The sequence below is a fragment of the Sebastes fasciatus genome, chromosome 2 (genome assembly GCF_043250625.1).
Source record: "Sebastes fasciatus isolate fSebFas1 chromosome 2, fSebFas1.pri, whole genome shotgun sequence".
NCBI classification, from domain to species: Eukaryota; Metazoa; Chordata; class Actinopteri; order Perciformes; family Sebastidae; genus Sebastes; species Sebastes fasciatus.
Genome location: NC_133796.1, coordinates 17,473,620 through 17,501,477, shown reverse-complemented (window position 1 = coordinate 17,501,477; position 27,858 = coordinate 17,473,620). Strand labels below are relative to the sequence as shown.

Genomic DNA, 27,858 nt, shown 5'->3' with positions numbered 1-27,858 from the left:
GTCCTATATACCTTGCATCGGTTGCACTTTAATTAAGTGTAACAATGCCTACACTGTAAACAATGGCTGTTAATTTACAGCAGGATTTCAACAGTATTAACCTGTTATTACTAAAAACAGTGCTTTACTGTTAATACAAAAGAAAACCTGTTAAATTATGCTCATAGGCCGTTTATTAACTGAACTATAATGCATCCTTAAAAACTTCACTTTACTGCTGATCAACTGTCTAAAGTATCATCAGTAGCAGTTTCATGCAGTATTTTTTTTAATTCTGGGACCTGATCTGCACATGTGAGGCTTGTACATTGTACATGATTGTAAAATCAGTGAATTAGCTCTGTTCTTCACTCACATGTTGTTATGGTTTGCATTCTGTGCTTGTAGCCAGCTATAGACAGGCATTTTGGGAAACATGTCAACAAGTCTAGTATAGCCTTTTTCCTAACAAGGGCCTTTAATTGTATTTAGTGTGACTATTCCTGTCTGTAACCTGCTAAGTCTATTCATAGGCAAAAATAATGATTATTAAAATGTATGTAAAAAATATAACCTAAATAGTGCATTAAAACAAATCAGTAAGATAATGTAGAAGAAAGGTGAAAAACAGCTATATAATGTATCTTTAAACAGTAAACTAACTGTAAAATACTGTGAAATTAATAAAAAAACAAACAGTTCAAACTGTATTTTTCATTAACAGTACAAAGCTGCAAATTTCAGCGACAGTATAATAATGTTAATTTTACAGTAACATAAAGGCAACCCTGCTGCCAGTTCTTTACTGTTATTTTACTGGGACATTCTTAACAGTGTATGTATTGTCCCTGTCAAATAAACTAATAAATAAATAAATAAATAAGTTTAAAAAAATAAAAGAAACCAAATAATAATAGTAAATACAGAAATAGTATAAAATCACATACAGTCATAATATAATAAATATAATTGATTTTAAGAGGGACATTTTCAGTCAACAAAGTGTGACGTCAGCGCCGGCTCAGCCAATCGGATGGCTCCGTGTTAGCAGTCTGGGTGTTCAGTGGGAGGAATATTTTAACTGCGGTTTAAATAGCGAAGCAGCCTCGAGCAGACAAGTCAAGATCAGCTGTCAGAGAAGCGTTACAGAGACAATGTGTGATGTGCAGACTGACCGGTGACGGACTATAAACGCTGCAGAGAGCACGTCTCGGTGGAAACATTTTGCATGGCGGAAGGATTTCAGAGCGAAGAGCGACATCAATAAATAATGTGAGTCTGACTGCTGCTGCACTGTAACCTGCTGTTATAGGGCAATATCAAACAACCCAAAATAGCCTATTTATTCAGTGTTTTATCAGGCTGTAATGTGTTTGAATGAAGCTCCCCGGTGCAGACTGCAGAGCCTCACCCCAGATGTGCAGATGTTTACATGTCGCCTTACAGGCCACACATGATACTACAATCACAGTATATGAACCTCATGTTTTTCTCCTTTGGTATTCAGCTTCAACATGGGCGTTTTCATGTCAACAAAAACGACATTTCCTTCTATTTATGTTGCCTATTTATAGAGGATGATGTCAGGCATGATTAGAAATATATATATATATATATATATATATAGCATTAAAAATATATATATAAATGCATTGATGTTTTTGTCCTCAGTAATCCCAGAGTGTCAGACTGCTGCTCCAGTCACATTAATATGATGTAATTGGATAATTGTTCACATCCTCTGTCTGTGAATCCCTCTGTCTGCCTCTCTGTTTATGTCTGTGCTGTAGTGAGAGTGACATTGGAGTTTTATATTAATAACTTTTAACAATTCATAATAATTAATAGGTTCCTTTATTGTTGTTTCTTTAGTAGGACTATACAGAAATCTCATTGCATTTCAATGCCCCTTTAAGTTGTCTCGTGATTGGCTGTTACATAATGGAGAAGCATTGTGATTGGCTGTTAAACAGAGATTTCATGGAAGAGTGGGCAAGGCTTTGGTTGTGTGTGTGTGTGTGTGTGTGTGTGTGTGTGTGAATGGTCCTAACTGTGTGCACGTGCTCTATGTTGACAGTGATATCAGGTCTGTGGCATGTCCATGAATCAGTGCATGTGCATGTGTGTGTTTATGAGACAGAGACAATAAAGAGCCAGGGGTCAAATAATTATGTAATCATTGTCAAACAGTCCCACTCCCAGTTATTGAGCAATAAGTCACAGAGATTAAAGGGTCACCCAAATGACAAAAAAAAAAGCAAACAGACATATTTTCACTGCTGTGGTATCTAGCCATGCAGGTACTTTTGCTTTTGAGTTCATAGCATTGAAAAGCATTTTATTTTCCAGAAACTGTTGTGGTTACTGTGGATAACCTTCTGTGAATAGTTTAATCGGAACTAATTTCCACTGTAGTAGAAAATGAATATAGGAAAACCAAAACTGTCTGCATGGATAGATATCACCTAAACCTGCAGTAGGCAAAATATTTTTGGCATCATTGAGCAAAAATTCCACAATAACCTTTCAACATATTGTAATTCAACTGTTCTGAGAGAGAACTGGACTTCTGTTTTCAGGCTTTAAAAAAATCTAGACCGTGATGGGAGACTTTGGCCAATCACAGGTCATTTCAGAGAGAGAGTGTTCCTATTGGCTGTGCTCCGGCTCGTGGGCGGTGCTTGGTATTTCCTCACCTGATCTCAACATGGCTGCCGGTCACAAACTTTCTCATTTTGCGGCTAAACAGTACACTACAAGATGTTTCTGAAAACAAATAGGCATTATAGTAACAGAATATTGATTCATATTTGATCAGCGCTGCCTAGTTTGACCGTTTGATCGGAGTTCACGAGTGATTGACAGCTGCTCAGAGACGGCAGACTCCAGCTCGGCTCTGATTGGTTGTTTTCCTCCGGTCTGTGAAATCACACAGAGGCACATGATTTTTTTTTTCAGATTACCTGTCTCATGCACTACTGTCACCATTTTATACAAATATTTTTTTAATCATATTTGCTCCAATTCTACCGACTGCAGCTTTAAGTTAGAAAATATGCTTCTTATAATTTGGATTGAGTGACCTGTCAAAAGACAGAGAAGAATTTTTAAGTTAGTTCCTGTATTCATAGGTTTAATGACATTTTTGTAAACAGTAAACACACTAACAGTATACATATCATTTGATGTGATTTAAGCATGAGGTTCAGTCTGGACACAGTGGATTCATTGGTTTAGTAACAGTGTTGTAGTGTGTTGTATAGCCGGCTGGCCAGAACAAGCCTATGTTGAGACTGAATGTCACACTTGGGTCGGATGTACAACAGAATAATGCTGAGTCATTAGAGTCCCATTCTGAGATTCACACTAATTGATGGGTGTTAACAGATCATCCTCGTCATATGAATGCTTTCACATGGTCTGCCAAAATATTGAGCCATCTGTCCCCTAAGCATGCTGTAATAATAGGTGTGTGTGTGGAGACAAAGACAGAGAATGCCAGTATCTGAGTCAGCATAAGCAGGTGGCAAGTGGAGATTTGAAGGGACAGTTTGTAAATATAGATAAGACAGCGATGTCACATATTATCTGCCTGTGTGTGTATACATCTGTCATTTTTCCAATGAGAAAGCTTTTTTGTTTCTATATATCTCCCCCCAATTTCCTCTTAACATTAACTGATGTTATCCATTTCTCCAGAGTCCTCCTTCTTATTCTTCTTTCTTTTCTTTTCCTTCAGAATTTCACTCTTTTTCTCATCCTCTTTACCTTCTCATCCTCTCTTTCTGCCTCATTCCTCCTCACTTCCCCTCCTATTATATACCTCTTTCTTTCTTTCTTTCTTTCTTTCCGTTTTGTTACCTTTTCCTTTGAATGGCTTTCTATCCAAGACATTTAGCAGAATCTGATGTGATGCTTTCACCCTGGTTTGAAGCCAAAGAAACACTAATGGCACGTAGTTTAATGACGTGTTTGGCGTGATCAGGCCCATCATTGATTCGGCTGCATTGCACAACAGATGAAAAGTGACTTTAGATATTTTGCAATGGACTCAATAAAATATGTTTACCCTGTACTCTCACTGATGTCTGCAGTTGCTCCCACAGGCCCATTGGCTGGTGTATAATGTAGTCTAGCATGTAGATTATAAATACTCACATGGTCTTTCTATTTGTAAATATTTGTCTGAAATATCTATTTATCTATTAATAAGTATAGAGAGTAGAATTGATTTCTCCTGGAACGCTGAATGTATTTTCTCACTATTCTCTCTCTCAACAACCACCCATCTTGCAGCCCAGTGAATGTGTTTCCCTGTCTGCATCTCTCTCTCCAGGGCCGTGTTTGGCATTCTCGACAGAGAGCATTAGAGGCTGTGGATCAGAGAGACTGGCACAGCACCACACGATTACTCTCGTCCCCGATGGAGTGTATTAGCATTACAAAAACATACAAAACGTCTTTTTTTAGGAAGAGCTGAATGTTTTAACATCCCTGCACCCACCAGTCGCAACTGCAAACACCACGCTCAGCAACGCCACAAGAACACAGTCATTGTTTATGGTTTCAATAGAGATTGCAAGATTAGCTGGCATGTGGTGGCAGTAATCGCACTCGGTGGATCAATAATGTATTTTAATGTGGCAGGGAGGCCTTGTGGTTACACAGAACATCTCATCTGTCAAGAGTTTGATCCCTGACAGCCAATAGGTCCATTAAAGGTCATTTGTCCTGCCAGTGTGTGATGCCGTGCATACGATAAAGGCCGGAAATGTAAATTAAAATCTCATTTATTGGACAAAAAAGAGAAAAAGAGACGTCTTTGTGGGAAAGTAATCAACAAAAACTCTCTCTCTTTCCTTCCCTGTCTGTCTCCAGATACAGACCATGAACTATGTGGGTCAGTTGGCGGGCCAGGTGTTTGTGCATGTCAAGGAGCTTTACAGGGGACTCAACCCTGCAACACTGTCTGGATGTATAGATGTCATCGTCGTCCAGCAGCCCGATGGCTCCCTGCAGTGCTCCCCCTTCCACGTCCGCTTCGGCAAGATGGGCGTGCTGCGTTCCCGTGAGAAAGTGGTGAGATAATAGGATGCTTGCTTTCTCGCTTTCTTTTCTTTTTCAATGCCATCTCAGAGACTGTTGCTCACACTTGTATTTTGACAACAGCATAAAGAGCAACGTTTTAATCAGTGGTGCAAGAAGTATTCAGGCCTTTTACTTGAGTAAAAAAATACCCTTTTACAAGTAAAAACCTGGCGTTCAAAATCGTTGTTACTTTTCATGACAAATTCACACGTTGCAACAAAATTCTGATGACATTTTATGTGTAACGCAGTAATGTATTTCAGCAGGCCAGAAACCATATTGTACTCACTGAAAATTAAACAGTAGTGCATTACAATGCTGCATTACAGTACATTAAAAATGAATGACAGTACATCACCCCAACACTGTGTGTGAATGAATTTCTACATCTTTGTGGATAATTTACACACAAAAATACAGTAATTGTTATCAGTTAGATGAGATGGATAATTATTTACAAAAGTAATAGTCACTAAATATTTCAACACAAAATCCCATTTATCATGTTAATTTAAAGGGCTATTATTGTGTCCTGCAGGTGGACATTGAAATTAATGGAGAGCCGGTGAGTTTGCAGATGAAGCTGGGAGAGAATGGAGAGGCCTTCTTCGTTGAAGAGACCGAGAACACAATGGTGAGTAATGATTGACAGAGTCGTTGCTCTGAGTCAGTGAGCACATACTCAAATATAGGACGGAACATAACTTGCTGACATGAAGACATGAAGGTCGTACCGGCTGAACTAAAATAAACTAAAGAAGTGCTTGAATTGGACTGGTAGTCGTAGCGAATACATTCAATTCTTGCCCTCCTGCATTATGATAGTTCTAACTGATTTCACAACTTCCAATACATGTCATTGTCATTTTAATTATCAGATTTAGATCTCTAGTTTTACTCTCTAGACAAGCCCAGAGGAGGCAGAATTGTGCCCCTGCTCTCCTGTAGTCTGAGATTCAACACGAGACTGCCGGGCAGCTGCTGGTGGAGGCTTCAAAGTCTTTTAATAGTGATCGGCCTGTCATCACCATACAGTACCAGTGTAATGTTTGACCAAAAAAAATCAAAACGAATGATCTAAAGGTATTTTTTCTATGAATTCAATTAAGTGCAAAATCAAGAGAGTCCTGTCCTTGATAACACAAAATATGCCACAAGATCAGAATTAAACAGAAATGTAATAATTCGATCATGAATAACGTTTCTAATAAAATCATGTAAAAGATTTCACCGTAAAAATAACTTAATGAATGGCACCTTAAAACAACCCAAGAGTTGTCTGAAACCATAAAAATAATCAACACCAGACTGTATTAAGATTAATACTGTATATCAAGATCTTGAAATACCCCCAAAACATCGGCAGGCAGAAGAAATGAACCAAGTTTCTGCAACAATGATTCGATTTCACACAGATGGACCAATTTTTACAATTCTATGTCTAATTGTAGAGGGTTCCAGGCAGAGGGACGCAGCACACATACAAGTTATGTTACTTCAGGGGGACTTTAGGAACTAGGAATGAAGATATATTATATTTTTGTTGAATAAACTTACATAGGTAAAGTGGGTGTAACCCGGGGAATAATTTTTCACATTCGAAATTTGTTATAGTTCTTTTATAGAAAGTATATATAAATATACAGAAGTGTAATGCATTCACTTGAGAAAAAAAAATGTTTTCCCTGTTTTTTTCTGAATTAAGGAGATTATTATCTCAGAACTCTGAGAAAAAAAACAGCTCTTGTTTTTCTGAATTTACCAAACACCTCAAAATCCCAAGAGAAGTTCTCATTTACTTGAGAGCTCGACTTCATGGAAGCCCATTTGTTTAGTTTAATCCAGCGCTGAGAAACCTATGAATGATGTGAGTGCAACTGAGGCACAATTGCCTGATTGTGTCTTGAGTCACCACGTAACCAGCATGAATGCATTTCAGATGCATCATCTTATATCCGTGAAGCACGCCATATCGGTTCAACTGATCCTGGAGAAACACCACAATCTCCAGCAGATCAGAATGTGCTTTACGTCTAAACAACTGTATGGTTCTGAGGTGCCGGCGCAAAGTCAACAAACTGATAACATCTGTAGGCTATTACTTAAAGACATTAGTATCTTCCAATGTCTCAAACCCAAACCAAAATATTTGAAACTAAACAGACGGGACATGTTTGCATCCATGCAAGCGAGCTCTCAAGTAAATGAAAGCTTCTCTTGGGATGTTGAGGTGTCGTCTCGTTTATTCAAAAAAACAGAGCAGAATTTTTTTCTCAAGTGAATGCATGCCGTATAAATGTGTCTGGAAATTATAAATTATAATCTTAGGCTTTTTCAACAGCAGCCTGTCTGTACAACTCATGTGATGTGAGTGTGTTTATACATTGTAATGGTAGAAAATGAAGTATATGAACCGGCAGGTCCAGTTTGAAAGCTTATCAAGCACTAAAGCTACAGCTGTTTATACTGCTTAGAGGCTGGATTTTACAACCCTGGAAAGTTAGTCATGGCAGCACTAATATTTTACTTCATCAAGATGCCACAAGGTACACGCCTCAATGTATTCTTCTGACAAATAAACCTGATCCATTAAAACCCTGCAGTGCAAGTGCAGGTTTAGAGCATCAAATCAAATCTGTTCTACTCCAAGCAATGCCGTACAGTGAGACAAGCAAACAATAACAAAGTACAAAGTGTACCAGGGAGGAAGTGTATGGATGATGGAAGAGACAGCAAGAGAAGAAATAAAGCACACAAGGAAGAAACAAACCAAGAAATACAAAAATCTGAATACGTAAACGCAGATAAAATGATGTGATTATATGGGGAAACAGATCCTGGCAGAGAGATGAATGACCTTACCAGACAAAGGACACATGGATAATGACATCTATTTTTGAAATTTTGGAAAACAATCTGATAATATAAGATTCTATTTGTACAAAAGCAAATAAAGACGTCAGCAAATCAGCTGAAATATAAGATGAAGAACAAGAGGGAACAAGAGCCTATGTCTCTGTGTGGCATCCTGTTGGCCAGCATGACTTTAGTTTCCTGGAAATTAACCATCAGGACAGACAGAAAGCATAAACACACACACACACACACACACACACACACACGTGCACGCGCGCACACACACACACACACACACACGTGCACGCGCACACGCACACGCACACACGCACACACACACACACACACACACACACACACACACACACACACAAAGAAGCAGTGGACAGTTTGTAACATTTTAACATGATTGTGGAAATCTTATTTTCTTTTTTTCTCTGTCACACAACAACTGAGCGACATCTAGTTATATGCTGTTTTCCTATGCATGCATTGCCAATAGTAACTCAGTAGCCAGCGTGGTTATTGTCTTCTAATGCAAACCACCTCTTCTCATCTCCTGTTTTATTCATGTGCATGTGACCTGCATTGCTGGCATCAGTGCCAGAGTTCAGGGTTCAGTTCTCAATAGGGATGCAGAAACTAAAAATGGATGCACTTAAAAGGCACTTTAAATAAAGCATCCTCCATGTGCGTCACTTTGTGTGCTATGAGGTATGCACCCAGGAAACACATCACCCATTCATCATGTGGAGTCCTGTGACAATCTGACAATGCCACTGACAATGTGAATAGTAATAAAATACTTGACAAACATCCAATCTTCTGAGACGTTATCTGTCAAACTAGAGTTGTACAGAATTTGGGTAACTGTTCAAAACTATACAAAAGTACTCACTAAATAGCTTCATCCATAATAAGTCATGTTACATGGACGTATGTGCAGCACAAATGCAAATAGAGCAGAAAACAATCTGACCTGGGAACATTTCCTTTTGTGTTGACAACTGAGTCTGTAAAGTGATAGACGAGGATTCATGGTAAATCGGAGGGTCAGGGCCATGAGGGGGAGCGCTCGACTGAGCGAAACAAGGATGAGTGGTGAGCATGATGAGAGTTGGCTACGTTTCCCTATTAGGAATTCAGAGGAATATGTCATAATCTGAGAAGATCTAATTCCTAATCTGAGAGAATGGTCTAAATCTGCTTTCAATACTCACTGTCTGTCAATCAGTCAATCAATCAATAGGTGCCATTGTTGCTCTTTAGAGTGGGTCCTGCAAGAATATTGTAATGCCTCAGTCTTAAATGGATGGGAAATAAAGTATGTTTTAATGCCTCAGACGCTTTTTCAAATTCAAACAAACGCTGGGAATTATTTGCAAATTCTCTTTGGCCATGTCCGTCCCACTGTTTGGGTCTCTCCTTGACATAACTTTTCCTCCCCAGAGTGGAAAACCACCAGAGAGCTATTTATAGCTCTGCCAAATTCACCTTCCCCACAGTCGGTTACACACAGACTGCACTCAGAAACTGTCTGTCACTGATCTGTGTGCTGTCCAGACAGACGAGACAGACAAACAGATTGTGAAAGATGTGCAAGACAAACAAGACATGCAGAGGCGCAGATAGGCGGACAGTACATACAACATATACCGTACTGTACGGCACTAAAGCACAGATAAAACATGCACGGATGATTGCCATAGTATGGTCTGTTTCAGTTTCAAATGATTTATCTTCCTTCAATGTTTTGTTCCATCTGTCTGTAAAGTTATTGTCTCACCACTTTGAATGGAAAAAGATCAACAACATCTTTAGGGAACTATTTGGCATCAAGCCAGATCTTCTGTGCGTTTTCTACCCAACCTCCCTCGACTCCCTCTCTGTTCCTCAGGGGGTAATAGTTAAAATTTGAGGATTTGTCAGGGCTTGTATATTGGCAAATAGATTCCGCATGGGAAACATTAACCAAATTAATCTTCAGGCTAGAACATGAGGAATCTCTGAACACCTGTGGTAATAAAACCCACATGCTGTAATTTATCTTCATGTGGTTACTTTGAAATGTCTCGCTCTAATGATCTCAGTTATTACAACATGTCATCTAGTTATTGTAGTGTATAAACAAACACTGTATTGCTGGTCTGCTTCATGGGTGAAGTGGGTTTTTCTCAAATGATAGAACAGAATTCTTACGTCACACATTTCCTTGATGCAGGTAGATTCAGTTTTGTGCAGAAAATCGTATTCACAGAAATAACACGTCTAGTTTTGAGAGAAAGAGTTATGTTAGTAGATTAGTTAATATATTGAGAATGAAGCATCCAAAAACATTTAAATGAACTAAAAGTGCTTTGAGTGTGGATCTTTCCAGCAAGGTTAGAGCTCTGAGCAGATGAGCTGTGACCTGGTATAGTACACATCCTTAGCACTGTCCCCTTTACTCTCCCATCAAAATGAATTGGGCTACGATGGACTGCGTCATGACACGTGCACTGCAAGGCATGTGTCAGTCTGCACTCTTTGGATCATCTCTTTATCTTCCCCTCTCTGTCTCTGTGTCTCTCTATTTATCTTTCTGGCATAGCCTATAGTCATTACAGTGAGACTGTGAATCTGTGTGATTTTACTAATCTGAGCTCAAACCCAAATTCCCACCAGATTATGTAGACTTGCATGTAAAATAAAATCTGTCTCATCAATAAGCAACACTCAGTTTCTACTCCACAATGCTGTGTTTTTGTGGTATAACACATATGCATATCATATGTTTTAGTCAAGCTAGCTGCGTGGCTCCAGGATGTCGGTATCTGTCGGTCGGTCCACCACTTTGGTCCAGGCTGAAATATCTCAACAACTATTACATGGATTGCATTGAGATTTTGTACAGCCATTCATCGTTCTCAGACTTTGTACCCAGCAACACCAGCATGTTGACATTTGTTGTTTGAAGTTAAATTTCTCAACAACCGTTCAATAGATTGCCATGAAATATGGAACGCACTTTCATGTCCCCCTCAGGATAAAATAACTTGTTCACCTTGGTGATCGTGTGATTTTTCATTTAGCACCATCATCAGCCATTAAGCTCAAAGCAACGCTGTGCCTAAATACAGCTTCACAGAACCACTAGCATGGCTAAAGACCTTTGTTTAGCCATTCTAGCGATTATAGCCATTCTCAAAAGCTACTTGAAGAATTGGTATAACATTTGGGACATTCATGTTCCTAAGTGAATAGGCCTAATGATTTCGGTGACCCCCTGACTTTTCAACCATCACCATTTTTATTCAAAATGTTCACTTCAGCAGTAAAGTTTCAATTGAATGTGTACTTTTTAGCAAATGCTAACAATCTAAATGTTAAACATTACGCCTGCAAGACATGTTAGCATTGTCATTGTGAGCATGTTGCCATCCCAGTGTTAGCATGTAGCTCAAAGCCCTGTGCCGAGCTACAGCAGCTGTAGACTCTTTAACTTGTTCCCCACTTTATCTTCATCAAACACTGTTAATTTCAGTTTGAATAAGAAGTTAATAATGATATTTAATGACCTCAAATGACCATGTCATGTTTCTGTGTTAACAGGAAATTGTTCCGTCCTACCTAGCAACGTCACCCATCATGTCAACGGGGGCAGAGTTGATGGAGTCTGCGCTGGGCCGGGGCGGTTCTCGTCACCATGGTACAGTAGGCCCTGTTGAAAAAAGACATTTGGGAATTTTTGAAGATGTGTGTGTGTGTGCTTTTTTTTAACAGTTTTCATGCTACTCTCCCACATCACATAGACACCATCCCCTGCGGCTCACTTCCCGTCCAGAGCCTGGGAGTGCAGCAAGGTGATGGCGGGATGATGAAGAAGAGAAGGAAGAGGAGGAGGAAGGCACGGCCAGAGGCGGGCAGCGTAGGAGGAGGAGGGAGGAGAGAGGAGAGCGGGGAAGAGTTCTCGGACGACCAGGACATGTTTACTATTGACCTGAGCTCGGATGAGGAGAGAGAGTCTGACAGCAGGTGTGTATGTGTGTGTGTGTACACACAATTGACTGTTTGATTGTGTGTTTCAATTTAAACATTTTAGACTTTCGGGATTGACCAAAAACCAGAAATACCGTAGTATACCTGGTATATCTGAGCCAGCAGCTTATGGGTTTTTGTTTCTGTCATGTTTAAATTGTTGGAGACTGTTAGAGGAGTTTGAAAGGGCCTTCCCTCTATGTCATTATGTTGATATTTGTGTGTATGTGTGTGTGTGAGAGAGAGTGGGCTTATTAAATGCCAGTAAGTCTCTTCCATTGCTGTGGTAAACAACCTTCGTCAGCAGTCACAATGCTGTTTGTGAAGCAGATGAACCAGCAGATGCCAATAACCCCTCTAATTGTGTTAAGCAGAGAGACTGTGTGTGTTTGTGTGTTTATGTTTTTCAGGCATGAATGAGTGTGTAAGTGGTTGTTCTCACTATCTAAAAAAGGGCAACATGATTCAGAATGACAGGAATATAAAAAAAAGGACATTCGGTTAATGCTCAAATTGGAATTTGTCCATTTATAGCAGTGTGGCTCTTTGGGTGGGAATGTCGACCACTTTGGTCCAGACTGAAATATCTCAACAGCTATTGGATTGAATCCGTGAAATTTTGAACAAACAACCATGTCCCCCTTAGGATGAGTTGTAATGACTTTGGTGATACCCTCACTAATCATTTAGCGCCATCATCAGGTCCAATACTTGTGTTTATAACAAAATTTTGGTACCTACAAAGTTAATGATATTCCACCTATTTTTTTTAGGGCTGACAAAGTTAACGCGATAATAATGCGTTAATGCAAATTAGTTTTAACGCCACTAATTTCTTTAACACATTAATGCAACTTGCGAAAATTTAGGTTGTAGCGGGCTCAGTTTTAAAGCTAAAGTGAAGATAGTGAGTGAATATGAAACTAGAAAACCTAAGGAATCCATGTCATACTAGCTTGTCACAAAGGAGGCTAAATAACTCCCATGTTGATAAGAGTATTAAATACTTGACAAATCTCCCTTTAAGGTACATTTTGAACAGATACATTTTTTTTATTAATTTGCGATTACTCGCAATTAAATAATCTACCGACAGCCCTAATTTCTTTATATTCTTCTGTCTCAATTCAATAGAATCGTTTAGTGATTCAAATTAAATTCTTAGAAACAAATTAGGGAGATAAAATCTGTCTGCATGTGTGTGCATGTTTGTGTTTACGTAGGTGTGTGAAGCTTTGAAAACCAGCTCTGTTTGTGGGACGCGCTCCAGGGATTTGTTCCCACAGTTTTCTCTGTCTCTTTGAAATAATGGCTCTTTTTTTAGGACGTTAACCACATGTTAGTGCCGGAAAATTCCAGAAACCCTTAAAGACATGAAAGAATGTGTGTCTTCCTCATGTCATGCTTAATACTGTGGTTACTCAAACAGGCTGCTAAGGTCGTTTTTCAAAGTAAGGACGAGATAAACAGACTGTTATTGGTGTTGGAACATTTTATTAGCATAAATAAATCACTTGTTTTACTTTATTTGGATTTGCAGAGACACTATTTATATAGTATGGTTTGTTCACAGGCTGTGAAATAATGTGTGTGTGCATATGACTGACATCTCCCTGCATGTGTGTGTTTGTGTTCAGACCTGTGTACGGTGATCAGGGGTCTACAGCCAACACGCACACACACCCCAGCACTGACTGGATCCGTCCACAGAGGTATTACTTTGACACAAAACACAGACAGATACACACTTAAACGTATTCTCGTCTTGTTTAACTGTCTAGTAAACTCTTCCTGACCTTTATTCAGTTCTTTTTTACTCTGTTCATATTGTACAAAGTATTTTTTAATACGTTTTCTGAGTAGTTGATAATCATACACTTTCTGTCACTCTCTCTTTCCCTCTCTTTGTCTTCTTTTTCTGTTTTTGTGTATCTTTCTGTGTCTTTTTATCTTTCCGTAGTCATATGATCAAGGAGATTCTCTCCATCCCTTATCCCTGTGGTCTGTCCATCTCTTGTCCTCAGCAGGCTTCTCACCTCTCCTCTGTTAGGTAACGCACTAATGAAGGAAAACTCACAGTTTACAGGAAACAGATACAATATTTGGAAATTATTGAAATATTCTGCTTTATTTTATTCTAGTGTTTTGAAGGTAATTATATTAAAGGTACTTTATATGAAATATTGAGTACAAACTGATTTAACTCAAGTGTCTTTCACTTTCCCTGCAGCCACGATGATTCTAGGTCATCAACGCCGAAGAGCGACTCGGAGCTATCCAATCAGAACAAAGACAACCCTGAGATGTTGTGGACCTGGGGGGAGCTGCCACAGGCTGCCCAGGTATCTACACACACACACCCCTGCAGAAAGTACATAGTTTATACAGATTTCAAAACCATATACATGTTGTATTGGTTCTACACATTAGTATTGTAAACATTTCACTACCATTAAAGGAATCGTTAAGTTTAGAGAAAAACATTGATTGTGAACACAAAAAAAACTACACGTTGTTGGTTTCACATGGGATGCAAATATCAGTCTCCTGGGTGAAAGCCCTGTGTTTTGTGCCCCATCCATCATCCTCAACCTCCACACCTTATGGAGTTTCACACTGTCTATACTACAGCACCTGACTTCCGCTTCTGCTCCTGTCATAATTACTATGGACACTAGAGGTCACTGTCGTCTTCTTTTATACCTTCTTTTGGTGATCTACCATGTGAATAGATTATAAAACCTAATATTGGGTGTAGCAGGGCCCTACTGACCCACATTTATGAGGCTTATATCGACCGATAACGCCTCTCTAATCAGTTGGATTATTAGTGAGCTTTAGAGTTTTTGCTAGGTGGATTTTGTTACTGTTGGACAGAAACAGGCTAGCTGTTTTCCTCTATTTCCTATTTCTTCATGCTAAACTAACATATTTACCATGCGTGGTATCAATCTTCTCATCTAAAGAAAGCAAAAAGTGTATTTCCCAAAATAGAGAAATAAATGGAGATAAGGAAAGTAAGGGTAGAATCATACTTGAGCACACACAAAATATATTGTGTAACAACTTTGATACCTCTCTCTCTCTTTCATAGCCGGCCTTCCTGACTTCCCTGCAGAAGCAGGACCATGTCACAGCCGTCTCCATCCCGGTGTCTGCCAGCACTCACTTCAGAGCCATCATTGACACTGGACCCCCCTCCCTCACTCTCTATGCTCCCCAGCCAGGGGAGACCGATGCTCATGGTGGGGACAAGGACACTGAAGAAAGCAAAAATGGAGCCGGGGTCGGACTAACCACTGGGGACAGGGCTGGAGGTGAGCATGGTAGTTATATAGAAGACAGAATTAATTTTAATGTGCAAAGTATTCTGTACAAGTGACTAGAATGACATTAATACATTAATATCAACAATTATATAAATTGTATTATTACTCATTTATCAAGGTAATGTATTCACGTATTGCTAACATAGACTGTATATAAGAAGTGGACGTATTCACTGTGACCTCACCCATTGTGTTTGTGGACTGCCATTTTGAAGCCTCCATTTCGGCATTTTGGCCGTTGCCATCTTATTTTTTTGCAACCAGAAGTGACATGAGAGGGTGGAGCTTAGGACAACTGAACGCTGAATAAGACATTTTTAGGCCACCAAAAATGTTGAAATTAACTTTCATGAACTGAAAACACACTGTGACAGGGTTAAAGTTCTACGACAAAAACACAGACAAATCCTAGACCAGACAACGCCGTGGTAGCGACCTGTCAATCACAAGGTAGACGCCCTAAAACATAGTGCTTTGGCTCTAAGTGGGACCATAATTAACTAAATGAACATCATGCTGTATTGAAGAAGACATTGGCTTCACTTTTCAAACCCAGAGGTAACCCACTGATTGCTCACCTCTCTGTCAGACTTGCAGCACTTGTGACCTCCAGTGGTGCTTTTTTTATTTACGTTTTGCAAATGTGACTTTTGAATGAATCAGATGTAACTTGATAACTTTTCCATGGATGAATAATTAATCAAGAGGACAGCCTGATTCAAGTGGTAAATTAAGTGATTGTAGAATTGCAGAGTCCTAGTGGAAAAGATAAGCTCATCTATCAGTATATCCTGGTGACCCACAACCTTGTTTTTATGCATCAGTTGACTCTTTAATGTGTTTTTTTATTTCTGTAGGGAGAGAGGTGGAAAGCGTTGGGCAATCATGTGCAGAGATGGAGGGTTTAACAGCCTGCTCAGTATCTCCCAGGATTCTCCTTGATCAACTTGAAGAAGGCGGAAATAGAGGAAGTCCCATCAGAAGAACTGATTCACCATCCAAGAGGAAAGGTATCAGTGCTCTATCTCAAACAGTACAAAGGATTTTCTTGAACTCAAAGTGTCCATATGCTTCCTTATCATGCTACTGCTACTGATGATGTGTAATATTGTCTCTGATTAGAAAAGAGAAGCCAACACCTTGGTGCTGATGGCGTATACCTGGATGACATTACAGAGCTGGAGCCTGAAGTAGCTGCTCTCTACTTCCCTAAAAGGTTCAGTAACCAACATATACATGTTTCGAACATGTTTGTGCATGCTTTCATATGAGTAAAAAGTATACTCCACCCCAAACACACACACCTAATGTATAGAGGGCTTTCATGTGGTGTAATTCACCCTCTGGCAGCCACCATGGAGGTCCTCAGCAAGATTCAAAAGAGTTGAAAATACTTTTATTATTTCAGAAGTAATCAATTACTTTTTGACTATTTTTGTGATTTATGGCTTCACTGTAAAAAAAAAAGGTGTAAAATATTCCGGCAGCAGGGGCGCCACAACATGTCTGTTAAAAAATGGAAAAATACTGTCCTTTAATTAACATAAATAAACTGTAAAAAAACATTAATTATCTTTATATAGTTAGCCTTTATTACTGTAATTTCACAAGAAATATTTTACTTTTAACATATATTTATTGTTAGAATAGTCATACACCGTAAATCTAAGACCATTTACATATAAATCACAAATTAAACATGTAATTTTACGTTGCAAAAGTCCAAATTTACATTAACTCTCAGAAGTTTTGCAAAACAAATCTGTATTTTTTCAAGAAATATTTTTAGAATTCCATGAAATCCTTTTCTTCTAACATAAATTAATTGTTAATCATAAACCTCTAAAAAACAGAATAATTATTATTTATTATTTATTATTTATTTTTTTTATATTTAAAAATGATAAACAAAAGGTTAAATACAGATAATTATGATTGTGATTACAAAAATACTGTAAATCTAAGAACATTTACATATAAATCACAACAAACATGTAATTTTTAAAAAAAATTTCCCGTCATTTTGAAATACAGACAAAAAATGTAAAAATTCTTTTTTTTTTTACAGTGTATAGCTAACCACCACTGCATTACATTACATTTATTCAGCTGATGCTTTCATCCAAAGTGACTTGCAATAAGTGCATTCAATCAATCAATGTGGGTGCAAGAAAAAAAGTGCAAGAATCATGCAACTTCATTCAAGTGCTACATTTAGAGAACAGATTAATTTTCAGTCTGCAAATTATTGTAAATGCTTACAGTAATTGATTATCACAGTTACATAATTGTGGTGGCCGTAGTTGGCTGATGTGAACATTAACATTTCTGCTTTTCAAAACTCTTTAGGTACTACTAAGGCACTTTAGGCTACTGTTTATTTGACCTTCACCATCATAACAATATTTTTCAGAGATGTTTGTGTTTCTCTCCCTCCTCAGTGACGGAGGCAGTAGCTCAATGAGAGGGGACTCCGAGATGATGATGATGGGAGTGCGGAGCGCCAATCAGTCCCCACAGTCAGTAGGCAGCAGCGGGATGGACAGCGGCGTAGACAGTTTGTCTGACCACGTGGGGGACCTGCCTCATGTTGCCATCTCTTTGTGCGGAGGACTCACTGACAACACGGAGATCACAAGAGGTAGGATGAGGAATGGGACAGAAGGACAAAAATTAAGGTTACAGTGCTTTTCAATTATAACTTCTTTCCTCTTCTTTGTTTTAAAACACGTCTGTCAATCTGTGTGTGTTCTTGCGTCTGTATGTACCGTGTGTTTGTGTGTGTGTGTTTCATACCACAGAGCAGTTCCAGGAGAGGGCAATTTCCTACCAGCAGTTCTCTGAAAGCCCTTCTATTATTGATGACCCTAACCTGGTGGTCAGGATAGGAAACAAGTATGTACTGCTTTATTATTCAATACCAAAGTGTGATACACATTTAGACACCATGGCACCATGTTGCAATAAAAATTTAGCTTTTAAAGGAATAGTTCGACATTTTGAGAAAAATGCCTATTTGCTTGCTTGCGTTGTAGTTAGATGAGACGATTGATAGCGCCAGCAGCTGGTAGCATAGTTTAGCACAAAGTCTGTAAAAATGGAGAAACAGCAAGCCTGTTTATATCCAAACTAAGTTAGCAAAATCTCTTTACCAGCACCTCTTAAACTGTCGGATTAATGTTGATGTCTCATTTGTATAATCTGTCCAACAAACAAAGCGTAAAAAGTTGTTGTTTTCACGTGTGTAAGAGTGATATTGATATTCTCATCTAACTCTCAGCAAGAAAGCGAATAACTGTCACAGGAGTCACAATTCACATTCATAATCAAATATGTCAGCTCTCTTTGTCAGATAGAAGTCTGAGGTGCTAAGAAACGCTTTATAGCGCCCCCTGTCATCTGTTGTAGGTACTACAACTGGAACACAGCCGCTCCTGTCATGTTGGCCATGCAGGTCTATCAGAAACCACTGCCGCAGGTAAGACCACCACAGTGATACACAGATATATACTCACATGCGTTTCCAGTGGACTGTGTGTTTTACGCTATGCATTTATGGCATCAGTGGTGGAAGAAGTATTCAGATTTATTTAAGTTAAAGTAGCCAATATTCACCAAAAGTAAAAGTACTCATTATGCAACAGAATGGACCCTCTCAGTTCTATATTATTATATATTATATTACTGTATTATTATTATTATTACTGATGCATTACTGTGTCAGCAGCATTTTTTATGTTGTAGTACTTTACATGCTGTTGGGTAATTTAATCTATAAAATGGATCTTATTTGTAACTGTTTTGTATTTAAAATCTAAATGTGCAAAGTAAGTAGAAACTACAGCTGTCAGATACATTTCTTTCTGAAATGTAATTTAGTAAAAGTATAAAGTACTTTAGCATGAAATAGAAATACTCAAGTAAAGTACAAATGCCCCCGATTTTACTTGAGTAGATTTACGCAATTACTTTCAACTAGTTGTTATCATCATTGTTGTTATACGCTAATATAAGCTGCTTTTTTTTAAATTGCATTTTTGATATTCATCATGTAAAAGTGTTGTGGCCCAGTCCCAGTCCCTATAGGCTGAATTACAAGAAGGAACTAAAAATGATTGTCCAGAACTATGTTAATGCTGCACAAGGCAAACTACGTTGCATTGCACTCCTCCTAAAATCTTGGGGTTGAAGCAGAAAAGAGCGCTCCATCCCCCAAGTTGGATAGTTATTTGTCGTTGCTATGCCATGACCGTTTGTCAATAATGCTCAAACCTGCCTTGTGTCACAGCTTGTGTCATGTAGAGCTCTTTTCATCACAGTAAATGAAGAGGGTTTTGTTGTTTTATGTTGTTTTTGGTCCGGCACAAGGTCTCTTGCCCTATTTTTTTCCATTCTGTGATCTCCTCTTTTTTATTATTATTACATATTATTATATAATTATTATATACTTGGGGCTACAACATACATGTCCTTCAGGGTAAAAGTTATACAACATAGAATGATTATTAAAAAATTTAGAATTTATTTGAATTTAATTATATTATCATTATATCTGTTAGGTGGTGTTTGGTGTCTTTTAGTGTTCTGCAACCCTCCTGCATCCCTTTCTCCTGTGCGCTCCCAGCATTTTGCAATTATTCATTTGTATTAATTCTCCCTAATCTGATGTGTCACTTCAGTGTTGTCATTTACCAGCGTCCTCTCATTATTTCATGAAAAAGCTACCAGATAATGTGTATTCACATTTGTTTTCTGGCTCTAATAATAATCAATATTCAACCATTTCAATAATACAGTACATTGGTATTTGATTATTTGCACTAACTACGATGGACAAAGCTGACAGCACTGCCGTGGATACTCAGTCTGATACCAACATGGGGAAGCTCACATCAAAGCTGTTAGTCTTATACCACAGTGACTTATGGCATCAAATCAAACTGTTTTCCTAACACTTTAATAATGTCATGTCTTTATCCCCGTCCTTATTTTTTCCCTTTTATTTACATATTTCCTTTCTCCCACCATCCATCCGATGTTTGTGTGTACTAAGTGTTGGTGTATGAGTTACGTGTTTTCTGCATTTGGCCTCTTCTCATACTGCCTCCCTGGTCTGTTTGGCTCCAGCCCTTCCCAACCTGTATGATGTTTTCTTGCTTTGCTTGGGTGTTGGTCAGGGCATGTCTTTGTCTGTCTGCCTGTTTTTTGCCATCATTTCTCACCACCGTCAACCTCTTCCTCCTTGTGGTGTGTCTTGTTGCATTTTTCCCCACTGCTATCCAGTCAAAATCTTCAGAAGTCTCTTTGTTTGTGTGCCATTGAATTTCCACCTGTAACTGCCTTTATTTTTGGCGATTTAGTTGGAGTTCAGTGTAGTTTGAAATGTGCTCTTGGTTATTTTTACTTTTGTATTTGTTGTGCTTCATGTTCATTTTGTTTATAGGTTTACCTGTGTTACCTGCTTCACCTCGTTTTTTCTGTCAGTTTTGATTTACATTTTCAGTCAGTTTTGAGTTGTGTGCATGCTTGTCTCCAGGCCTCAGTGGAGAACATCATGAAGGAGAAGATGCCAAAGAAAGGCGGACGCTGGTGGTTCTCATGGAGGAGCCGGAATAGCGACTCCAAATCAGTAAGTACAGAGATACACACATTATTGGTGAGATAATTAAGCCAGTTGTGACCTTTGTTTTGACCTTTGACCTTTGTGCACTTCAGGAATCAGTGACAGATGCAGGAGGAGACAGTGGAGAGAGCTCACTCACCATGCAGTCGGTGAACAGGTGATGCTTTTTTTAACTCTTTAAAACACCATATTTCTCTCTCAACACTCCCATTTTCAATAGCTTTCGTAGTTTCACCAAATTTGTGATCTTTGATTTTTTAGGATGAAGGATGAGTCATCCTCCAGTGATGAGGACCACAGATCGTCCAATCAGGCGTCAGGATCCTGCCAGTCAGAGCTCCTTGTGAGTTCTGGCAACGTCTGTTATAAGAAGACTCTTCGGCTCACCTCAGAGCAACTGGTATGTATTACTACTGTTGGTTTTATTGACCTTAATGGCGCTAAAATATAAAAATACATACTTTACTTACATAACAACCATGGATACATTGTCTTCCCTTGGACCAGTTTTTCTCAACTCAATCTCAAAATGGTAACCAAGAATGGAAACATGTGGCTTTATGGATTACACTCTGCACATCACTGCAAACACTGGAATGAAATATAGTTGGCAACATTTAGTGCATTTTAAATGAAGGGTGTTTTTCTCACATTTTGTTTACAGGAATGCCCCATACATTTTTGTGTTTTTGCAGGTGTTCCTCACCTGGAGTGTATAACAAGCCTAACACTGAATAAACCGCTTTTTAACCATCCTTCTTTCAATCTGTGTGTGTCTGTGCTTGCCTCTTCATGCACTGTGTGTGTGTGTTTACAGGCTAGCCTGCAGCTGAAGGAGGGTCCTAATGAGGTGGTGTTCAGTGTGACCACTCAGTATCAGGGCACCTGTCGCTGCCATGGCACAATCTATCTTTGGAGCTGGGATGACAAGATAATCATTTCCGATATAGATGGAACAATCACCAGGTAAGGGAAAGCAAGATAGTCACGCTGTCACTGTTATTAGCCAATGGGAAGGCAGTTCAGTTTCAACTTTTCACCAGTAGATGTCAGGCTTTACACAGATTTGGTGTTGGTGGTTTGTTTATATAAGTCTATCTTTATTGATTGTGTGATGTTGCCTCTCTCTTGTCACACTGTAGGTCAGACACTCTGGGTCATATCCTCCCCACACTGGGTAAAGACTGGACTCACCAGGGTATCGCACGGCTCTACCACAAAGTCAGCCAGTGAGTGCTACCTTACAATTTGCTCACAGTGTACACAGCGCAGTTGTATAGCTAAGGGAATCTGGCTAAGTCAGCATTTATAATACAAATATCACACTTATTTGTTTGGTTCAGAGGTCAGCAACATGTTTTATATGAAATGCTATTTTAAAATGTTCTTCTTAATCAGTGTGCCATATCAAAATGAACTTCAATTACGACACCGCATACACATGAATCTCCAACAGATCTGTAATTAATTGGCATTTAAAAAGTCATGGTATAGTATGCCATGAAGAAATTATGCAAAAATGTAAAAAATAAAGTCAAAAAATTTGAATAGTATAGTATGTTACAAAAAAGGCCAAAAGAAATGCCATAAAAAAGTCATAGTATAGTATCCTATAAAACATGTTTAAAAAATATCATAATAGCCTATAGTATGCCATAAAAATGTCATAGTATAGTACAAAAGTCATAGTATAGTGTGCCACGAAAAATTACATAAAAAATCCTCATATATTTGGCATAAAAAATGTCATGAATAATTAATATTATAGTATGCCATAAAAATGTTGTCATAGTATAGTATGTCGAAAAATATCACGAAAAAAGTCATAGTATGTTATGTCATAAAAAAGTCATATTATAGTATGTTGAAAAATGTCAAGAAAAAATGAATAGTATAGTATGTCGAAAAATTACATGAAAAAGTCATAGTATAGTATGTGATAAAAAGTCATAACATAGTACGTAAAAAAAAATTCGAAAAAGTCATAGTATAGAATGTTGAAAAACGTCATGAAAAAAAGTCATAGTATAGTATGTCGAAAAAAACTTTTGGAAAAAAAAGTCATAGTATAGTATGTCAAAAAATTTCATGAAAAAAGTCATAGTATAGTATGTCAAAAAATGTGATCGGAAAAGAAAATTTGGAAAAAAAAGTCATAGTATGGTATGTCGAAAAATTTCATGGAAAAAAGTCAAAGTATAGAATGTCAAAAAATTTGATGAATAAAAAGTCATAGTATAGAATGTCGAAAAATGTCATGAAAAAAAGTCATAATATAGTATGTCGACATTTTTTGGTAAAAAAAAGTAATAGTATAGTATGTCGAAAAATTACATGAAAAAAGTCATAGTATAGTATGTCAAAAAATGTGATCGGAAAAAACTTTTGGAAAAAAAAGTCATAGTATGTCGAAAAATTTCATGAAAAAAAGTCATAGTGTAGTATGTCGAAAGAAGTCATAGTAGTCTCTGTCTTTCTCTCTGTCACAGGAATGGATATAAATTCATGTACTGCTCGGCGAGGGCCATCGGCATGGCTGATATGACGCGAGGCTACCTGCACTGGGTCAATGAGAGAGGAACCATGCTGCCAATGGGTCCGGTGTTGCTCAGCCCCAGTAGTCTTTTTTCTGCCTTGCACAGGTCAGACATACACCACATGTACAAAAATGCTAGGTTGGCGTAATTAGAATTCATATTGCCTTGAAGCCATAAAAACAAAGCTGAAAATATTTAACAGTATTGAATAATAGTAATTTAATAGACTTTAATTTGGTATTTATAAATGATCATTTTTATCAGGAGCACAGCTACAACAAACCACCAATCCATGATGATGCCATATACAATAACATTTTAGGGATTTTCATGTTTTTATATAACTCATCATCTTTTAGCTAATGAATCTTTTTCAAAACCCAATTGCATGGGAAACTTTGACGTCTTTCTCAGTGAACATGTAAAATGTGTTTGATGTCATGCCATGTTGTATAGGGAGGTGATTGAGAAGAAACCAGAGAAGTTTAAGATCGAGTGTCTCACAGACATAAAGCAACTGTTCTACCCCAACACTGAACCTTTCTACGCTGCTTTTGGCAACAGAGCGACGGTGAGCATGTCATTTCTCTGTAACAAGAGGACTATGTTGTACTATTTTCTGTTATATTATTTATTTCATAGGGAAAATGTAGTATTTTTTTTGCTATAATAGTAATTATTTATGTGCATTATCTTTTGTTCATATTCCAGCCTTGTCACAATTGTATAGTGTTGGTAGTTCTTGCTTTTGGTAGTAATGCTGATTGTTTGTGTATGTGTGATTTCAGGATGTGTATTCCTATAAAGAGGTGGGTGTTCCTCTGAATAGGATTTTCACTGTCAATCCCAAGGGGGAGCTGATACAGGAGCACGCCAAAACCAATATCTCCTCGTAAGCAATTATCTCTGTTTCACTTGATTTTCATCAATGTACTCTGACTCTGGACACATGTATACAGATGTTTGATTATCTGAATTCTGGTTAAAGTCCAAAAACATCTGTGTGTCTCCCTCTCAGCTTTGGCCGTCTGTGCGATATGGTCGACCATGTCTTCCCTGTGCTAGCTCGAGATGAGGGAGCAGACTTCCCTTGCTCTGACACTTATGACCAGTGCGACTACTGGAGCAAACAACTTCCTGATGGCACCAACCAGGAAGAAGAAGAAGAGCCACAGCCACTTGAGACAAGCTGAGGAAAACCCCATCAAATTTGGCATTGAGGAAGCCGGCAGCCCAGATTCGGAGCGAAGGTGTTGATTATTTTAGAATCAAAAACCTCATCCAAGAACTGTACTGGATGAATGAAGGAAGCTCTGTGGCTCCTTCAAGGATAAAAGACTTTACTTAAGAAAAGTAACTGTGACTACTGATTGCAAGTATATGAATGTGTTTTCAATATCCCACATAAACAATCCATCTTGCCATCAATCAACAGTGAGAACACAAGCAGACTTACAAATAAGACTGGAAAAAGGAGAAACAAAAAATCCATGATGAGTTTCAACAGCTGCTTGGGAATGAGGCTAACTGATGGATCTACCTGCAGAGCGCTCAACACAGAGTCAAAGACTCATATCACACATTTGTAAGTGCACTGACACGCACAAACACATACATACAGTATACTGTAAGTTGAACTTGTTAAGGCATTCCATAGACAAAGTAAAACATTACAGAATAAGTCAATTATCCCTTGCTGCATGTTTTTCAGCTCCCTAAGAGCTTCCTTTAACTAGTTACCATTCTCTCCTTCATCCCACACTACTCTTCATTTGCACTGCTGGATAGAAAAGCTGCCACACCAAACAAATAGGCCTACTGTTAACAAGGTGAAAATGATTATTATTTTGCACCAATATGGTTTATATAGTCTGGTATTAATATTGGGTCATCCTTACTTTTACCACCTGATAGACATTATTTTTCAGAATTCTATGCAAAAAGAAATGCCTATCTTAAAATAATCAACTCCTACGTAGACCTAAGCACTGGGTGAAGCTTTTCAAATCTCAAACCTGTGGTGCATCACTAATATTTTATCTTGTTTAGGTAAGAATACTGGCTTTTTTACCCATCACATGTAATATATTCACCAAATAGTAAGAAGAGGCTCAGAATCTTAGTTGAAGTTTTACCTGGTCTAAGTATGTGGCTATAGTAATCTTTTCTGACCTCAGGTGCAATAGATACAGCACTACACATCCAGAAACACCACATTACATTACATTACATTACATTACAGTACAGTAAAAACACACAGAACATGCAAAAATATCATAGATAGTGCATCCAGACATCTTTCTGTGCCAAACTCTTTTGCAGGTCTAGTTAAATGTGTGTGGTCTTCTGACCGTGCTACTGTGAAAGATGTGGCTCTGGCACATTTTCTAACTTGTGTTCAGTAACAATACACAAGATAGATGCAATACAATGCAAATAACTTCAGTTTGTGTTCTTTCTGTCTGTTTTTATACGTGCAAATAAGTTAACACCAGTTATATCCTAAAATGTAGTATATAAATCACTCATAGTATGTTATTATAATGACTAATGCTCATCAATGCAATTACTGTAGAAGCCCATACAGGACTATGGTCATATATTTTCAGTTTTTTAAAAGCGTTACTGCACAGATCAGTATACTTTTATGTACAGCGCTAATCTGTCCGGTAATAGAGAATTAAATGCAGTATATTCAAATACTGTAAGGTTTTCTCTTCACAATCAAATCTATTTTTTGTCATTTGTACATATTTCTTTTTTCTTTTGTTGTCAAGTGTTTATGTTTTCATCCATTGATCAAATATTATCTACTGTACTGCATTTATGCGAGATGGATGTTTATTTTTGCCACATGTCTAACTTAAAATAGGGGGAAACTACTGTAAATACAAAAATAACATAAATTTTTGTGACCATATGAAGTGAACTTAAAAAAAAAGCTCTGCTAATCTTTTGAGAGATGATATATTGTCTGAAGTGCTTTGTTACTGGTGCTCATTCAAATGCACTTGCAGCCATTTAATGCTTTGCTATGAATCTCTTTTTAAACCAGCCGCCTCCCGTTGCACTAAGAGGTGGCAGTTTCAGCATGTGACCACTAAAGCAGTATTTTTGGAAAGCCAATAGATGGATAACTTGTCTCTTTCCTGATGTAATGTCAGCTGTTAATCATATGCCATTTTGTTTCATTTGTTGCCTCATGGGCATCAAGATGGCTATTTTACATGACGTGCAGACTTTTTGCAACGTACAAAAGAGTACCATCAACCCCCATAAAACCTCCTCTGTTCATGTTTAAAAAAAGAGGAATTGGCTAGTTAGAGCAATTTTGAATGAATAACAGCTTCAAGAAAAAAAAAAATGATGTCGCTACTTCCCCACGGGTTTTAAATCATCTGAAAAAAAAAATTAATTCTCAAAGTAATTCAGCAGATTTTAGTTAGAATTTAACATGGATATTTGTAGTCTGATATTAATGTGTCCTATATTGAAAAAAAGTTAAATCAAAATGCCAGAATACTGTTAACAAGCCCTCTGACTGATCGTGACTGAGTCTGTTATACTGCTATATACTCTTTGTGCATAGGATAGATATGTCTGATGCTGTATTGTGACTGACTTTACCTAAAAGAAAAATAATGAGGAATTAACCTTGAATCTAAAACTGTTGATCTTCACACGCCTTGGGGAGTCCAGTGTAATTTGTGTAAGAGGAGAAGACGCAGAGGGTGCATGCTGTTGTAATGCTAAGATGCATATTTACGTGGATGTAATGATCAATGTCTTGTCACCTGATCTTTGTGGGGAAGTACTTTCACGTTGCTTTAGTATTGTTTATGTCAAACATGCACAGACATGTTAACTTGTAATTATTTAAGCCAAAAACACACTTTGATCTGTGTGAGGACACTTAATTTGATATTCGATAGATCCAGTCTTGTAATTATACAGATCTCCTAATTGTATGATGAAACATGGAAGTTAAAAGTCAGAGATGATTTCTCTTCTTAAAGAACACAATGCTCTTCCCAGATTTTTAAAGTAAATCATCTGTTTGATGATTATCACCTGATTCTTTCTGTGAAAGAAACTCTTGACCTTGCAGTCTGTCTCTGTGTTGACATGGATGTTGATCCAGTTTGCTGTCCCGTGTAAAGATAATGTTAAGGGCACTGAAGCAGCCTACCGAGCAGTGTGCAGCGCAAGCTGTTGTTAACAATGTAGTTTGAATAAATCTGTAAAATGGACACATTTTTCAATAAACTCAAAGGTGATTGCTACTTTGTGTTACACTTCTTGTTTCCACTTTCATTCTACCTAAAGAGCTTCTTTTTTTTTTTTACATTTTATACCTTTGAAACTTTGTTGCTAATGCTTTTTTACTGTTATTTATGTACAATTTTGAATGCAGAACCTTTACTTGTAA

At 37.9% G+C, this 27,858-nt stretch overlaps 1 protein-coding gene across 5 annotated transcripts; it reads left to right on the top strand.

The window, feature by feature from the left end:
* The first annotated feature begins 1,095 nt into the window (after positions 1–1,095).
* lpin1a (lipin 1a) lies at positions 1,096–27,712 on the top strand. Of its 5 annotated transcripts, none has more exons than XM_074612288.1 (24): positions 1,096–1,251; positions 4,858–5,058; positions 5,606–5,701; positions 11,515–11,611; positions 11,715–11,937; positions 13,578–13,652; positions 13,901–13,990; positions 14,171–14,282; positions 15,035–15,257; positions 16,127–16,279; positions 16,392–16,485; positions 17,711–17,910; positions 18,071–18,164; positions 18,678–18,747; positions 20,323–20,409; positions 20,806–20,898; positions 20,985–21,049; positions 21,154–21,292; positions 21,710–21,858; positions 22,035–22,121; positions 23,382–23,534; positions 23,886–24,000; positions 24,218–24,321; positions 24,448–27,712. In XM_074612288.1, exons 2-24 carry the CDS (start codon positions 4,867–4,869, stop codon positions 24,620–24,622), a joined length of 2,886 nt encoding a protein of 961 aa, XP_074468389.1. In that variant the 5' UTR covers positions 1,096–1,251; positions 4,858–4,866; the 3' UTR covers positions 24,623–27,712. The 5 variants fall into 5 exon arrangements, with proteins under 5 accessions (XP_074468389.1, XP_074468388.1, XP_074468391.1 ...); XM_074612287.1 differs by having other exon boundaries at positions 15,035–15,266; XM_074612290.1 differs by lacking the exon at positions 13,901–13,990 and having other exon boundaries at positions 15,035–15,266.
* The last annotated feature ends 146 nt before the right edge of the window (positions 27,713–27,858 follow it).

Excerpts from the sequence above, each read along its gene's own strand:
- lpin1a (XM_074612287.1), top strand. The coding sequence starts at position 4,867 with ATGAACTATGTGGGTCAGTTGGCGGGCCAGGTGTTTGTGCATGTCAAG. Across the intron at positions 18,748-20,322 it reads ATCAGAAACCACTGCCGCAG|TGTTGGTGTATGAGTTACGT; the intron begins GTAAGACCACCA and ends GTGTGTACTAAG. Across the intron at positions 24,322-24,447 it reads GCCAAAACCAATATCTCCTC|CTTTGGCCGTCTGTGCGATA; the intron begins GTAAGCAATTAT and ends TCTCCCTCTCAG.